This window comes from Pan paniscus, chromosome 19 (genome assembly GCF_029289425.2).
Source record: "Pan paniscus chromosome 19, NHGRI_mPanPan1-v2.0_pri, whole genome shotgun sequence".
NCBI classification, from domain to species: Eukaryota; Metazoa; Chordata; class Mammalia; order Primates; family Hominidae; genus Pan; species Pan paniscus.
Window position 1 is genome coordinate 65,568,519 of NC_073268.2, and position 16,089 is coordinate 65,584,607.

General features: G+C 48.1%; 1 protein-coding gene and 1 non-coding gene across 8 annotated transcripts; both read left to right on the forward strand.

Annotated features, from left to right (window-relative positions):
* Nucleotides 1-4,348: 4,348 nt before the first annotated feature.
* TMEM107 (transmembrane protein 107) lies at nucleotides 4,349-12,172 on the forward strand. 7 transcript variants are annotated; one of them, XM_008971310.6, is made up of 5 exons: nucleotides 4,349-8,450; nucleotides 8,570-8,691; nucleotides 8,775-8,893; nucleotides 10,036-10,111; nucleotides 10,379-12,172. In XM_008971310.6, the coding sequence occupies exons 1-5, from the start codon at nucleotides 8,364-8,366 to the stop codon at nucleotides 10,446-10,448; spliced, it is 474 nt and encodes a 157-aa protein (XP_008969558.3). In that variant the 5' UTR covers nucleotides 4,349-8,363; the 3' UTR covers nucleotides 10,449-12,172. The 7 variants fall into 7 exon arrangements, with proteins under 7 accessions (XP_008969558.3, XP_003818105.1, XP_008969555.3 ...); XM_003818057.5 differs by having other exon boundaries at nucleotides 5,051-8,450; nucleotides 8,624-8,691; nucleotides 8,793-8,893; nucleotides 10,036-10,132; XM_008971307.4 differs by having other exon boundaries at nucleotides 8,218-8,450; nucleotides 10,036-10,132.
* On the forward strand, nucleotides 11,062-11,195 carry LOC112437636 (U8 small nucleolar RNA). The gene has a single exon (XR_003026197.2). It is a non-coding gene; the product is annotated as a U8 small nucleolar RNA (small nucleolar RNA).
* Nucleotides 12,173-16,089: the final 3,917 nt, after the last annotated feature.

Sequence of the window (16,089 nt, forward strand, 5' to 3'; positions counted from 1 at the left end):
TAAATTTTTTTGAAACGGAGTCTCACTCTGTCGCCCAGGCTGGAGTGCTTTGTGGCGCGTTCTCGCTCGCCGCAACCTCCGCCTCCCGGGTTCAAGCGATTTTCCTTCCTCAACCTCCCGAGTAGCTGGGATTACAGGCGTGGTGCCGGTTAATTTAATTTTTTTTTTTTAAAGTAGAGACCGGGATTCACCAGGTTGGAGAGGCTGGTCTCGAATTGCTGACCTCAGATGATCCACCCGCCTCGAGCTCCCAAAGGGCTGGGATTACAGGCGTGAGCCACCGCGCCCAGCTCCAATCTCTTTTTCTGTTCTCCCTGTAAATCCTGGTTTTCCTCGGGTAAGGTTTTCTCTCCTCATGCTACACATGTTCTACGGATTCAGCTATTTCCTGCTTGCTAAGGGCTCCTGAATCTCGCTCCCACCTCTGGACTCAGATGTGTAGTGCCTGCTGATACCTTCACTTGACCCTGCCATACTTCCTTCCAGTCTTTCTGCACTCCCAGAGAGTGGCCAGGCCCAGGCTGGGGGATGCATCCTTGATTCTTCCCTCCCCCTACCGTCTTACTTCCAGTCACCACATCCTGTCAATTCCATTTCCTCAATAATCCCCCTGTCAACCATCCTTCCCCATCCCACTGACAACCCCTCAGCCTCTCTTGCTGGATTGTTGTAGCAGGCTCCTCTCTAATCTCCCTGCCACCCGAATAGTCAGATAATCGTCTTTTTTTTTTTTTTTTTTTTTTTTTTTTTTTTGAGATGGAGTCTGGCTCTGTCTGGAAGAAGAGGAGGAGGAGGAGGAGACGGAGACGGAGACTGGCACGGTGGCTCACTCCTGTAATCCCAGCACTTTGGGAGGCCGAGGCGGGTGGATCACCTGACGTCGGGAGTTCTAGACCAGCCTGACCAAGATGGAGAAACCCTGTTTCTACTAAAAATACAAAATTAGCCGGGTGTGGTGGCGCATGCCTGTAATTCCAGCTACTTGGGAGGCTGAGGCAGGAGAATCTCTTGAACTCGGGAGGCGGAGGTTGCGGTGAGCCGAGATCGCGCCATTGCACTCCAGCCTGGGCAACAAGAGCGAAACTCCGTCTCAAAAAAAAAAAAAAGAAAGAAAGCTTAGGCACCAACCAGAAGAAGCTCCCACCGACCAAAATTGGGACAATTTGAACATCAAAAAGAATAACTGCAATGGATTGAAACACACAAAAGATATTAAAATGTACAAGTTCATAATGATATTAAAAACAACTAATTACTTTTGCAAGATGCTAGAGAACCAACTCATTTTTCTGAAAACTGGTAAATCATAAGAAAAAACCCACACATTTATCCTGCCTTTCCTGTATGACCTGTATCTCATGGTAAACAAATTGATGATGGCAAGTTCTTACTGCAGAATGACAGAATTAGGACATCCCAATTTTGCAACTCCTAATGAAATAATAGAGCTAGGCAGTGATGATCAACTAAACCATTAGGTGAAAAACGGACGGGGAATTTTATAATTGTTGCCTAGTCTGACTACACCTGAACCCAATGCTCAGCCTAAACACTAGAAAAACAGGGAAAAGCAGGCGTCCTGATGCAATGGAATCAGGAGAACAAACCGTCACTCATGATGTGTTTTTACCAGAAAACTGAACGTGAGACTAACCAACCACTGGATCTAAGAACCAGTTTACAGGACATGCAGGGCATGGAGGAACGTGTTAAATCACATCACAAGGATAAGGCCCAGAAATGGCTCAATGCCTTCAACTGATAAATTGCAAGAAAAGAAAAGAAGGAGAAAGGAGGTGAGGGGGTAGGGAGGAGGCAGGACCCAAGATGAGCAAGACATGACAACCAGGTGCAATGTGTGGACTTTATTTGGACCCAGATTCAAACAAACTGTAAAAGAAAAAAGAAGTATGTAGGAGACACTTGGGCAATTTGAACTGTTTGATGACGTCTAGGATTTGCTTCAAAATAACCTGGTGTGTGCTATGAGGGAGGGTATGCCTGAAACAAAGTTGGTCATGTGTTGATAATTGTTGAAGCAGAATAGAAGTGTTCATTATCTCCCCTCCCCTCGGCTCCCCCATCCTTCCCTCTCCCCACTCCCTCACCTTTCCCCCTCCCCTCCCCTCCCCTCTTTTTGAAGGAGTCTTGCCCTGTCACCCAGGCTGCAGTGCAATGGCACGATCTCAGCTCACTGCAACCTCCACCTCTCAGGTTAAAATGATTCTGCTGCCTCAGCCTCCCGAGTAGCTGGGATTACAGGCACCTGCCACCATGCAGCTAATATTTGTATTTTTAGTAGTGACTGGGGTTCACCATGTTGGCCAGGCTGGTCTCGAACTCCTGACCTCGTGATCTGCCCACCTCGGCCTCCCAAAGTGCTGGGATTACAGGCATGAGCCACCACACCCGGCTATTTTCTTTATTTTGTCATGTTTGAATTTGTCCATGATAAAAAAAAAAACGATTTTTAACTCCTTTTATTAAGAGTTCAAATCTTAGTACTTGCGGGTCCCAGTCCTGGAGTGAGTAGTCACTTGGGGGGGACACCTCGTCACCAGCAGTACCTCCTATGGCCACTGGCTGGCTCTAAATATCAGTTTTGTGAGCAGGCAGAAACAGCGTCTCTATAGGGCAGGCTTCTGTGAACCAAGGTCATGGAAAATGACAGGACAGGCTACTCACTGTTTATCAGTTCAGGACATGAAATGTGACTACCCCGTTGTTACTTATATAGTAAGTCCCCTATGCAGAAGGCCTATTTTTTTTTTTTTTTTTTTTTTTTTGAGACGGAGTCTCGCTCTGTCGCCAGGTTGGAGTGCAGTGGCTCGATCTCGGCTCACTGCAACCTCCGCCTCCCAGGTTCAAGCGATTCTCCTGGCTCAGCCTCCCAAGTAGCTGGGACTACAGGTGCACACCACCATGCCTGGGTAATTTTTGTATTTTTAGTAGAGATGGGGTTTCACCATGTTGGCCAGGATGGTCTCAATCTCTTGACCTCGTGATCTGCCTGCCTCGGTCTCCCAAAGTGCTGGGATTACAGGCGTGAGCCACTGCGCCTGGCCCAGAAGGCCTATTATAAGCAGAATGCCTCAGACCTCCAGCTGTCAGAGCCCCCATAATCTAACAGCCATCCTGACCCTCCCTTTTTCCCACTCACCCACAGCACCAAGTCCAGACTTCCTTTATCTTCTAAATATCTTTTGATACCCTCCACCTCCTTTGTCCAAGCCTCATCCTGTCTCTTCTGGATAATTATTAGCCTTCTGTTTAAAATCTGCTTAAAAGAAAGAAAAAAAATGGAAGAAGAATATAAATAAAAATAAAATTTGCTTAAAATCCATTATCCATGTTGCAACTAGAGTCATCATCTAGAACACCAACCTGACCATGTCCCTCCCTGTAGCTGCAAGGCCTGGCTTCATCTGGCCCCTGTTTACCTAACGAACCTCACACTGAACTTTTCTTCCCCTTCCATCACTAGGTTTCTGAAATGCTGCCTTCCTTACTGTTCAACAAACACACTTGGCTTGTTCTCACCATCTTTGCACTTGCTATGTCCTCTGTCTGGAATGCTGTTTCCCTAGATCTTCATGTAGCTGACTCTTTCACTTCCTTCTATTCAGAGACCTTGGAAAACCTTGCAAAAGCAGGTCCTGGATTTTCCTCACTTTTGGCCTATGACAACTTCTTTCATCTGTGAACAGTTATATTTGATGAATCTCTCACTGGGGGAGCTCACCTCTGAAGGTCTAGGTCGAAAATGCATGTAAGTTGCAGACAGAGGGAAGAAAAGCATGGAGAGTTCGTCAGTCTTTTTTTTTTTTTTTTTTTTTTTTTGAGACAGGTCTCACTCCTGGCACTCAGGCTGCAGTGCAGTGGTGTGATCATGGCTCACTGCAGCCTCCACTTCCTGGGTGCAGGTGATCCTCCCACCTCAGCCTCCCAAGCAGCTGGAACTACAGGTGTGCACCACTATGTTTGGCTAATTTTTTGTATTGTTTTGTAGAGACGGGGTTTTGCCATGTTGCCCAGGCTGAACCTTCAGTCTTTTTATCTTGTCTCCTAAGAACGTTTGAATGCTTGCTATGCTGTAATTTCTGCATTGGAGAATACAGGAAGCTCATCTCTCATTGTAAATTAGGTGTCATTACTATCACTCATTTTAGGAATCAAATGCAATGGGGGTCATTTCAAAGGAGAAAACTTAATGGGTTTCCTTGTCCATCCTGAGAGCAGGGAGGTTTGAAACTATCTTCAGAACTTTGAAGGGGTCCAACAGTTAAGAAAAGAACTGGCCGGGTGTGGCGGCTCACGCCTGTAATCCCAGCGCTTTGGGAGGCCGAGGCGGGTGGATCACCTGAAGTCAGGAGTCAGAAGTTCGAGAACAGCCGGGCCAACATGGTGAAACCCCGTCTCTACTAAAAATACAAAAATTAGCTGGGCATGGTCACGGGCACCTGTAATCCCAGCTACTAGGGAGGCTGAGGCAGGAGCATCACCCCAACCCACAAGGCGGCAGTTGCAGTGAGCCGAGATTATGCCATTGCACTCCAGCCTGGGCGACAAAGGTGAAAACTCTGTCTCAAAAAAAAAAAAAGGGGGGGGTGCCGGGTACGGTGGCTCACGCCTGTAATCCCAACACTTTGGGTGCTGGGAGACTGAGGCGGGCAGATCACGAGGTCAAGAGATGGAGACCATCCTGGCCAACATGGTGAAACGCGGTCTCTATTAAAAATACAAAAATTAGCTGGGCATGGTGGCGTGCGTCTGTAGTCCCAGCTATTCCGGAGGCTGAGACAGCAGGATCACCTGAGCCAGGGAGGTCGAGGGTCACTGTAGTCATGATCATACCCCTGCACTCCATCCTGAGTGACAGAGCAAGACCCTGCCTAAAAAAAACAAAGAGAGACTTTGTTGAACCTCCTTTCAAAAAAAAAGATAATAATAATAATAGTAACTCCTCAGTAAAGTTTAGAAAATCACAATCTTTTATTTCATGGGGATAAAAGCAAGTTTTGGTGATTACATTGTCTCCAATATGAAGAAAAGGCTGTGCTGTCTTTTAAAGAGATGGTTTATATGGAAATGTCATTACATAGTTTCAATATATAGGAGTTCAACATTTTAGGGACCCTCAATCCTATAAATCATTCCGTTTTTTTTTTTCCAATTTCTTGTCTTAATAATACAATATAAGACTCCGAAAATATTAATGTTTATTGTTTAAAACTTTTTTTTTAAGACGGAATCTCATTCTGTCACCCAGAGTGGAGTGCAGTGGTGTGATCTCAGCTCACTGCAATCTCCACCTCGTGGGTTCAAGAGATTCTCCTGCCTCAGCCTCTCGAGTAGCTGGGACTACAGGAGAGTGCCACGATGCCTGGCTAATTTTTGTATTTTTAGTAGAGACGGGGTTTCTCCATGTTGGCCAGGCTGGCCTTGAACTCCTGACCTCAGATGATCCACCCACCTCGGCTTCCCAAAGTGCTGGGATTACATGCGTGAGCCACCGCGCCCGGCCTAAAACTTTATTAAAAAGATATCTATGTATGTATATGTGTGTGTGTGTGTGTGTGTGTGTATATATATATATATATATTTTTTTTTTTTTTTGAGTTGGAGTCTTGCTCTGTTGTCCAGGCTGGAGTGCAGTGGCGCAATCTCGGCTCATTGTAACATCCGCCTCCCGGGTTCAAGCGATTCTCCTGCCCCAGCCTCCCGAGTAGCTGGGAATACAGGTGTGTGCCACCATGCCCGGCTAATTTTTTTTTTTTAATAGAGACGGGGTTTCATCATGTTTGTCAGGCTGGTCTCAAACTCCTGACCTCAGGGGATCCGCCCGCTTCGGCCTCCCAAAGTGCTGGGATTACAAGCGTAAGCCACCATTGCCGGCCTTTATTATTGTTTTAACAGAGAGAGGTGTCTCACTATGTTGCTCAGACTGGCTTCAAAGTCTTGGGTTCAAGGAATACTTCGCCTTGGCCTCCCAAAGTGCTGGGATTACAGGCATGGGCTTTTGCTTCTGGTCCCAGAGTGCATTTTCTTTTTATTTCTTTTCTCTTTTTTTGAGACGAAGTCTTGGTCTGTTTCCCAGGCGGGAGTGCAGTGGCACGATCTTGGGTCACTGCAACCTCTGCCTCCCGGGTTCAAGCACTTCTCCTCCCTCAGCCTCTGGAATAGCTGGGATTAGAGGCGGGCGCCACCACACCTGGCTAACTTTTTAACTTTTTTTTTTTTTTTTTTTTTCAGTAGAGATGAGGTTTCACCATGTTGGCCAGGCAGGTCTGAAACTCCTGACCTCAGGTGATCTCCCTGCCTCGGTCTCCCAAAGTGCTGGGATTACATGCGTGAGCCACCGCTCCCGGCCAATTTTTGGCCAAAGTTTCTAAAATAAAGTTTAAGGTTAAATGTCCGGCTGGGCGCGGTGGCTCATGCCTGTAATCCCAGCACTTTGCAAGGCCGAGGCTGGCGGATCACGAGGGCAGGAGATCTAGACCATCCTGGCTAACACAGTGAAACTCCGTCTCTCCTAAAAACACAAAAAATTAGCCGGGCATGGTGGCGAGCGCCTGTAGTCCCAGCTACTCAGGAGGCTGAGACAGGAGAATGGCGTGAACCCGGGAGGCCGAGCTTGCAGTGAGCCGAAATCGCGCCACTGCACTCCAGCCTGGGAGACAGAGCGAGACTCCGTCTCAAAAAAAGTAAATAAATAAAATAAAACAAAATAAATGCTCTATTTTAATAGAATTATAAATGCCCTATTTTTATAGAATTATAATTCTAGCGTTTCTTTTTTTTTTTTTTGGAGACGGAGTTGCGCTCTTGTTGCAGAGGCTGGAGTGCAATGGCGCGATCTCGGCTCACTGCAACCTCCACCTCCTCGGTTCAAGCGATTCCCCTGCCTCAGCCTCCCGAATAGCTGGGATTACAGGCACGCGCCACCACGCCCGGCTAATTTTGTATTTTTAGTGGAGACAGGGTTTCAGCATGTTGGTCAGTCTGGTCTCGAACTCCTGACCTCAGGTGATCCGCCCTCCTAGGCCTCCTAAAGCGCTGGGATTACAGGTGTGAGCCACAGTGCACAGCCCGCTTTTCCCTGTTTGTAGCGCCTATTATCTTACGGATTTATTTGTTTGCATGTCTGTTGTTGATCTCCCTGACTAGAATACCCTTACTAGGTGATCAATAAACATATAAAAATATTTGTTGAAGGAATGAGAAATGCCTCTTGGGCTTGTAGTTTAGACTGGCTAAAAGCACTGAGATGGGGAGTGGGGAGTAGGAAGAGATTGTTCTCCTGGGAGATGGGCCGGGAGGTTCCTTGAGGATGGGACTTGACTCAGCAATTAAAGAACTTTCAGATCTGCAGGGACCTGCGCTGAGGCCCAAAGGTCATGAGGTCGCCGATGATAAGAGCTTCTTGGACTGTAGCTGGGCAATGTCGGAGGCCCAGCACCTCCAAGAGACAAAGAAATCTGAGTTGAGTTTCCCTTCCAGCCGGCTCCAAGCCTCCCAGAGACGCAGGGACTGTCCCATTCCCTTCGTCCACTCCCACCCTTTCCAGCCACCTTGCTCTGCTCTTATCCCCATGCTAGTTTAAGGACGCTGGCCATTTTTTGCACTCTGCAAATCCCTCACCAAACTGAGCAAAGTAGTCTGAAAGAAATCAGTCTTCCTCAAGGAAGGTTCAGGCCTGGGGTCCTCAGACAACCAGGGGCTCCGTGACAATCTGTGACTGCAGAGCAGTCCAGGAACACCGGCCTCTCCAGGTTCGGGTCCCTTGTTTCTCAGGCCCAGCTTGGTGGGAAGCTAAAGGCATGCAGAGGAGGGGAAGGGGAGCGGGTCTGAGTCTTCGGCATGGCGGGGAACTCAGCCCGGCGTGGTGGTGGCAGCGGTCTCAAGTGATCCACAACTGGGCAGCGTAGCTGGGGCTGGGGGCCGCTCCCGGCGTGGGCAACAGCAGAAGCATTGGTGTCCCCAAGCTAGGCCAGGGTGGGTTTCCGTTCATCGGCCCTGCGTGGGCAGATCGGGCGCTGCGGGGCTGTGCCACCTCGCACCCTCTGAGGAACAAAGGGCCTGGCTGCGCGCGGGTACCCAGCCGTTAGGTTAGAAGCGCCTTCGGGTACCCCTGACCTTCGCTGGCCCTGAGAGACCCGCAGCAGCCGGAGAATGTACTGCTCGCGAGGTTTTCCGAGAACGCGGCGCCGAGCCCGCGTACACGGTTACCAAGGCAACTGGGCGGTGCCTGAGCGGGCGGGAAGGAGGCGTTCGTCTAGATTTGTCGGCTTGCGGGGAGACTTCAGGAGTCGCTGTCTCTGAACTTCCAGCCTCAGAGACCGCCGCCCTTGTCCCCGAGGGCCATGGGCCGGGTCTCAGGGCTTGTGCCCTCTCGCTTCCTGACGCTCCTGGCGCATCTGGTGGTCGTCATCACCTTATTCTGGTCCCGGGTAAGACCCACGGCTGCACTCAATCCGTCCCCATTCCCATCTCTGAGTGGTCCTAGTCCTACCCTGCCCCCTCCCAGTGTCTTACCCTCTTGGGTTTTCTTGTTTCCCGCCGCCCCCAGGCCTGCCCTGCAGCCTGCCCCTTTTTCACTTCTCTTCCTGTGCCCTGCTCCCAGGACAGCAACATACAGGCCTGCCTGCCTCTCACGTTCACCCCCGAGGAGTATGACAAGCAGGACATTCAGTGAGCTCTTGGGACGGGGTGGCCAGAACGAAGAGGTGGTGGGAGTGGAGGGGTCTTAGAATAAGTCCAAAGGCCTGGGCCAGTCCACTTCCTCTCTGCAGGCTGGTGGCCGCGCTCTCTGTCACCCTGGGCCTCTTTGCAGTGGAGCTGGCCGGTTTCCTCTCAGGAGTCTCCATGTTCAACAGCACCCAGAGCCTCATCTGTATCCTTTCTGCCTGCCCACCTTTCCCACACGACCCACTTCTATCAGGACTCCCTTCAGCCACCTGACACAATAGTAGTGTCTGCTGTAGCCAATCCTTCCAGTTCAAAGATCTTCAACCATGTGCTAAATCCTGCTGTTTACTAGGCACTTAAAATCCCAAAATGAGAGTAAAATACAGTTTTTGGCCAGGCATGTTGGCTCACGTCTGTAATCCCAGCACTGTGGGAGGCGCAGGCAGGAGGCAACATAGTGAGAACCCATGTCTACAAAAATAATAGGAATAATAAAAACCCCACCGTTTCTTTTTACCGTGAGGAGGAGGTAGATACAAATCTGTAATTCAGTGTGATAAGCACTGTGCTATAGAAGTGTGTGAAGATAGAAAGCACAGGCAGGGCGCGATGGCTCACGCATGTAATCCCAGCACTTTGGGAGGCCGAGGCAGGTGGACCACCTGAGGTCAGGAGTTCGAGACCGGCCTGACCAACATGGTGAAACCCCCGTCTCTACTAAAAATACAAAAATTAGTCGGGCGTGGCGGCGCACTCCTGTAATCCCAGCTACTCAGGAGACTGAGGAAGGAGAATTGCTTGAACCCGGGAGGCAGAGGTTGCAGTGAGCTGAGATCGTGCCACTGCACTCCAGCCAGGGCAACAGAGCAAGACTCTGTCAAAAAACAAACAAAAGATATAAAGCACAATGGGAACTCAGAAGAGGCAACGGAAGCGAGCACTGGGAACTCAGAAGAGACAAAGGAGATGAGGCACATGGGTCAGAGAATTGTGGACCAGGAGGACCAGGACACTGGAGGCTGATTCCAGCGCATATTAAGTCGCTGTCAGCACTCCTTTGTGGCATAGCAGAAGGAGAGCCTACTCTTACCTCTCATCTGAAGGATCCAGGCTGGCCCACAGATAAGGGGTAGGGTAGCCTGAGGTCCGATCTGTGCAGTCACTTCTGGTCTCTCCTCACATGACTGTCCTGAAATTCAGAAGTCAGAGCTGCTGACTCTAGCCCTTGAAACATGGTGAGGGAGCAAGGATGAACCTGAATACAGATGCCAGCCCCACCACTGGCCTTTTCTGACCCATCACTGTCTGTCGATCCAAAGACTTTCCTTAATCTGGTGCCTTCCCAAGCCATTGGGGCTCACTGTAGTGCATCCGTGGCCCTGTCCTTCTTCATATTCGAGCGTTGGGAGTGCACTACGTATTGGTACATTTTTGTCTTCTGCAGGTGTGGTAGCATCCAATATTTGGGGATGAGGGAGGAAGGTTGGCCCTAAACCTGAAGGTTTTTCCCCTACCCAGCCCTTTCCTCCATGTGTGAGATACCAGATCCACTCAACATCCTGTAGTCTTTTAAAGTTTCATCCCCTACCCCCATGCCACCTGCCCTACACTTTCAGAGGTGGGGTCTCTGGTTTGGAGATTTGGGTATTTATATTGAAAGGGTTTCTGAATCTACCACTTGCCTTGGTAGTGCCCTTCCAGCTGTCACTGAAATGGCTTTATTCGTCACCGTCTTTGGGCTGAAAAAGAAACCCTTCTGATTACCTTCATGACGGGAACCTAAGGACGAAGGCTACAGGGGCAAGGGCCGCTTCGTATTCCTGGAAGAAGGAAGGCATAGGCTTCGGTTTTCCCCTCGGAAACTGCTTCTGCTGGAGGATATGTGTTGGAATAATTACGTCTTGAGTCTGGGATTATCCGCATTGTATTTAGTGCTTTGTAATAAAATATGTTTTGTAGTAACATTAAGACTTATATACAGTTTTAGGGGAAAATTGAGATGGCTGAACTACTGAATAAAAAAAACACACGCTGTTTTCTAGTCCTGCAGACCGTAAGATACTTGGTATCGCTTCTATTTTGGTTACTACGGTAGGTGCCTGGCGGAAGGGAGTGGGCGGAGATATGTAAATAGAAAGTGCGTACAGTTAGAGCGTCCGGCACGTAACTGATCGGAGCATTCTGGGAAGAAGTAATTTATTCCTTTTCGGCAGCCGAATGAAAAAAAAATTTTTTAAAATGTGCGAGCAAATATGGCAAAATAACTGGAAGGACGCTAAATAATAGGATTGCCATACCAACGCGTTAGGAACTCACCCTAGCTTGTAACGGAATCTTTTTCACTGAGTGCGGAATGTCGGCTTTCCTTGTGTATCGTCAGGTGGGATAATCCTTACCTGTTCCTCCTTCGGAGGGCAGATTAGAACATGATGATTGGAGATGCATGAAACGTGATTAACGTCTCTGCGTAATCAGGATTTGCAACACCCTGATTGCTCCTATCTGATTCTTTCTGACGATCATTTTCATTTGTGTTATATTGAGTAACAGGCATCTGTAAGTGTAGTTATGAAGTTGTGACTGTGATAATCTTGTTGTGTGTCTATTTTGCAGTCTTGCTAAATTTTTTTGTTCTTGCAAATTGTGTTTTGGTTTTTGTTTTCTGGAATTTAGGTAGTGAAGTAATACAAGTGGACTCATTGTTTTTTGTTGTTTGATAACTTTAACGCTCACTTCTCAGAAATATTGCACATCAGTAAATATCTGTAGTCTTGTGCACATGGTGGTTGCCTTCAGGATGGTATTCAATAGGAACTGTATTTCTTTTTCCTTGAGGTAGGGTCTTGGTCTGTCGCCAAGGCAGGAGTGCACGGCGCAGATGTATATACATGGATACATTTGTTTTTGGAGAGTTGGTTGTTAAAAATCTACCAGTACACCCCCAAGAAACTGATCATCACCAATGACTTCTTCCCAAATCCAGAGTCACTTTTCAGACTTGAGATTGACCTCTCTTCAGCATATGGTATGTTGACCACCCCCCTCTTTTTTTTTTTTTTTTTTTTTTGAGACAGTCTCACTCTGTTGCCCAGGCTAGAGTGCAGTGTGCAGTGGTGGGATCATGGCTCACTGCAGCCTCAAACTCCCAGGCTCAGATGATCCTCCTGCATCAGCCTCCCAAGTAGCTGGGACTACAGGTGAGCACCACCACACCTGGTTAAGTTTTAAAATTTTCTATAGAGACAGGGTCTCACTGTGTTGCCCAAGCTGGTCCCAAACTCCTGGGCTCAAGCCGTCCTCCCCACTAGGCCTCTAGGCCTCCTAAAGTGCTAGGATACAGGCATGAGCCACCGCGTTTCTCCCACTCCCCTCTTTTGCACTTTTTTCTCCCTTAGTTTTGAAACAGTGGTTCACCTGGTTTGCCTACTATTATACTGTTCTGGTTGTTCCTTCTTACATTAATTCAATAAATACTTATTGAGTACCTGCAGTGTGTCAGTTACTGGGGACATAATACTGGGTTGTCTCTTCTGCTTGCCCCGTAAGTGCTGGTGATCACTGCTCTTCGGGTGACTTCATCCATCTCTTGTTTTCAAACATCAACTAGATGCTGCTGGTTTCCAGATCTCAGCTCACGTATGTGAGCCCTAGCCCAGGGCCAGGACTACAGGAACAAGCTCTGCAGCCAGACTGCCTGCCGGGGTCCCAGTGTGGTTTTTTCTCTTTTTGGCCGTGTGATGGGCAGGAGGTCACTTTCCCTCTTTCTGCCTCAGTTCCCTCACCGAGATGGAGTCTTGCTCTGTCGCCCAGGCTAGGGTGCAGTGGTGCGATCTGCAACCTCCGCCTCCCTGGTTCAAGCGATTCTCCTGCCTCAGCCTCCCGAGTAGCTGGGATTACAGGCGCCGGCCACTGCTGTCTGTCAGGGGAGAAGGGTAGCAGAGTGTCAGGCCTGTGGTAACTGCTCAGTGTCTTTTCCCTCCTGAGTTGACTGGGTCTTGGGATTCTCCCATCATAGTAGACATCTGTTTTTGCCAGTTCAGTATCCATCCTTTCTTTCTGGTAATAGCACCACCATTTTCTCTTCTTTTTCTTTCTTTCTTTCTTTCTTTCTTTCTTTTTTTTTTTTTTTTTTTTTTTGGAGAGGGAGTCTCGCTCTGTCGCCCAGGCTGGAGTGCGATGGCGCAGTCTCGGCTCACTGCAACCTCGGCCTCTCGGGTTCAAGCGATTCTCCTGCCTCAGCCTCTTGAGGAGCTGGGATCACAGGCGCGCGCCACCACGCCCGGCTAATTTTTGTATTTTTAGTACAGACGAGGTTTCACCATGTTGTTCAGGCTGGTCTCGATCTCCTGACCTTGTGATCTGCCAGCCTCGGCCTCCCAAAGTGCTGGGATTACAGGCGTGAGGCACTGCGCCCGGCAGCACCACCATTTTCTTTTAGGAGACCCTCCCTTATTCTTAGTCTGCGTGGTTAGGAAGAGGCTGACAGCCACTCCCTCCCTACCATTCCTCTCTAGGCTCATTCTGTTTTCCTGGGCGCGGTGATTGGTTCAAGCATAAACCTTGACAACAGGACTATTGCTGGAACTTTTGGGAAAAGAGAAGCCTGGACTCTTCCTGGAAATAAAAGCATGCTATAAAATAAAATAATTAGCCTGGGCGAGGTGGCTCACGCCTTTAATCTCAGCACTTTGGGAGGCCGAGGTGGGCAGATCACCTGAGGTCAGGAGTTCAAGAACAGCCTAGCCAGCATGGTGAAACCCCGTCTCTACTAAAAATTAGTCGGCCGTGGTGGCGTGTGCCTATAATCGTAGCTACTCGAGAGGCTGAGGCAGGAGAATCGCTTGAACCCGGGAGACGGAGGTTGCAGTGAGCTGAGATCGCGCCACTGCCCTTCAGCCTGGGTGACAGAGGGAGTCTCTGTCTTAAAAAAAAACAAAAACAAAAGCATAAAAGTATTCAAATAAATCTTGGAACTTTTAACCTTATATTTTGAATAACTTAATTTTTTTTTTCTTTTTGAGACGGAGTCTCGCTCTGTCGCCAGGCTGGAGCGCAGTGGTGCGATCTCGACTCACTGCAACCTCCGCCTCCCGTGTTCAAGCGATTCCCCTGCCTTAGCCTCCCAAGTAGCTGGGACTACAGACATATGCTGCCACGCCCGGCTGATCTCCCCTCCCCTCTCCTCCCCTCTTTTTTTTTTTTTTTTTTTTTGAGATGGAGTCGCCTTCTGTTGCCCTGGCTGAAGTGCAATGGCGCGATCTCGGCTCACTGCAACCTCCGCGTCCCAGGTTCAAGTGATTATCCTGCCTCAGCCACCCAAGTAGCTGGGATTACAAGTGCATGCCACCACACCTGGCTAATTTTTGTATTTGTAGAAGAGACAGGGGTTGGGGGGGAGGTTCACCATGTTGGCCAGGCTGGTCTCGAACTCCTGACCTCAGGTGATCTGCCCACCTCAGTCTCCCAAAGTGCTGGGATTACAGATGTGAGCCACCGTGCTTAGCCCTATTATTATTATTTTTGAGACAGGGTCTTGCCCTGTGGCTCAGGCAGGAATGCAGCGGCATGATCATAGCCCACTGCAGCCTCAGCTGCCCCAGGCTCAAGCGATCCTCCCACCTCAGCCTCCCTAGTAGCTGGGATTACAAGCACCTACTGCCACTACTGGCTAATTTTGATGGCTTTTTTCGTTTTGTTTTGAGGCAGAGTCTTACTCTGTCACCCAGGTTGGAGTGCAGTGTTGCCTTCACAGCTTACTGCAGCCTTGACCTTCTGGGTTCAAACAACCCTCCCACCTCTGCCTCCAGAGTAGCTGGGACCACAGGCGGGTAAAAACACACCCAGCTAATTTTTTAACTTTTTTGTAGTGACAGGGTCTCGCTTTGTTGCCCAGGCTGGTCTCGAAGTCTCAAAGTATGGTAATAAAACACTGAAGGCATAAATGAAAACACTCACACACTTTAAATATATATTAGAATGTTAAAACTATGCATAGTACAAAAAATTATAAGCAAAAGTTAAAGAATAGATGATAATCTAGGGGGAATATTTTAAATTCATATTGCAGAGAAAGGACTAATTTTGACATATATATATCTACAAATTTACAAGATAAATACCAATAACCCAATAAAACTGTACAAAACATTTCTACAGAAATTTCACTGGTAAGGAAACACAAAAAACTCTCAACTATATGAAAAGATGCCTAACCTCATTCATCAATGAGAAATGCAGATCATGTTTCAACTTAGCGTATTTGTAATCACCAAAAAGTTTCATAGAGTGTTGGAGGGGGTGTGGGCAAACAGGCATTGCCTATTTGTTGGTGGGAGTAAAAGCTGGTAACACATCTATGGAGAGCAATTTAGCAATTCCCATGAAAATCAAAATCACAAACACCTATTCCTTTGACCTAGAATTTATTTTTGTTATTTTTATTGTTTTTGAGACAGGGTCTCACTCTGTTGCCCAGGTTGGAGTGCAGTGACATGATCATGGCTCACTGAAGCCTTGGAAATCCTAGGCTAAAGTGAGCCTCCCACTGCAGCCTCCCAAGTAGCTGGGAATACAGGTGTGAGCCACCACACCTGACTAGTATTTTCATATCTAAGAATTAGCCCTACATATTTGCACACAGTTGAAAGGGGAATGTGTAGGATATTCTTTGCACCTTTGTTTGTATTGGCAAAAGGCTAGAAACAACCTAAATGTCTGTCAGTAGGGGATTGGTTACATTCTGATACGTCCATACTGTGGAATACTATGCCACCAGAAGAAAGGGAATTTTATGCAGTATAATGGTACAATATACAAGATACATTAAGTGACAAAAGCAAGGTGCAGAAAAGTGCATGTAGTTTGCTTCCATTGGTGTAAAAAAGGGGAAAACTACAAACATGATCGCTTACATATGCATGGACCACCTCTGAAAGGAGGTGCAGGCAACCGGGAGTATTGGCTGTTGTGAGAAAGCAGATTGAGTGGCTGGGATACAGGGTGGGGGAGAAACTTTCTGCATATGCTCTTTTGAACTTTTGAAATTCTGAAGATAAATTGTGTGTGTGTGTGTGTGTGCATGTGTGTGTGTTTAATATACAAGGTTGAGTGCAGTGGCTCACACTTGTAATCCCAGAACTTTGGGAGGCCAAGGCAGGAGGACTGTTTGAGCCCAGGAGTGTGAGACCAGCCTAGGCAACATAATGAGACCCCCATCTCTACAAAAAATTTTAAAAATTAGCTGGATGTGGATGTGGTGGTCTCCGCCTGTGGTCCCAGCTACTTGGGAGGCTAAGGTGGGAGGATCACTTGAGCCCAGCAGTGAGCTTTGATTGTGCCACTGCACTCCCTCCTGGGTGACAGAGTGAGAACATGTCTCTGAAAAAACAAATAAAAATTTAA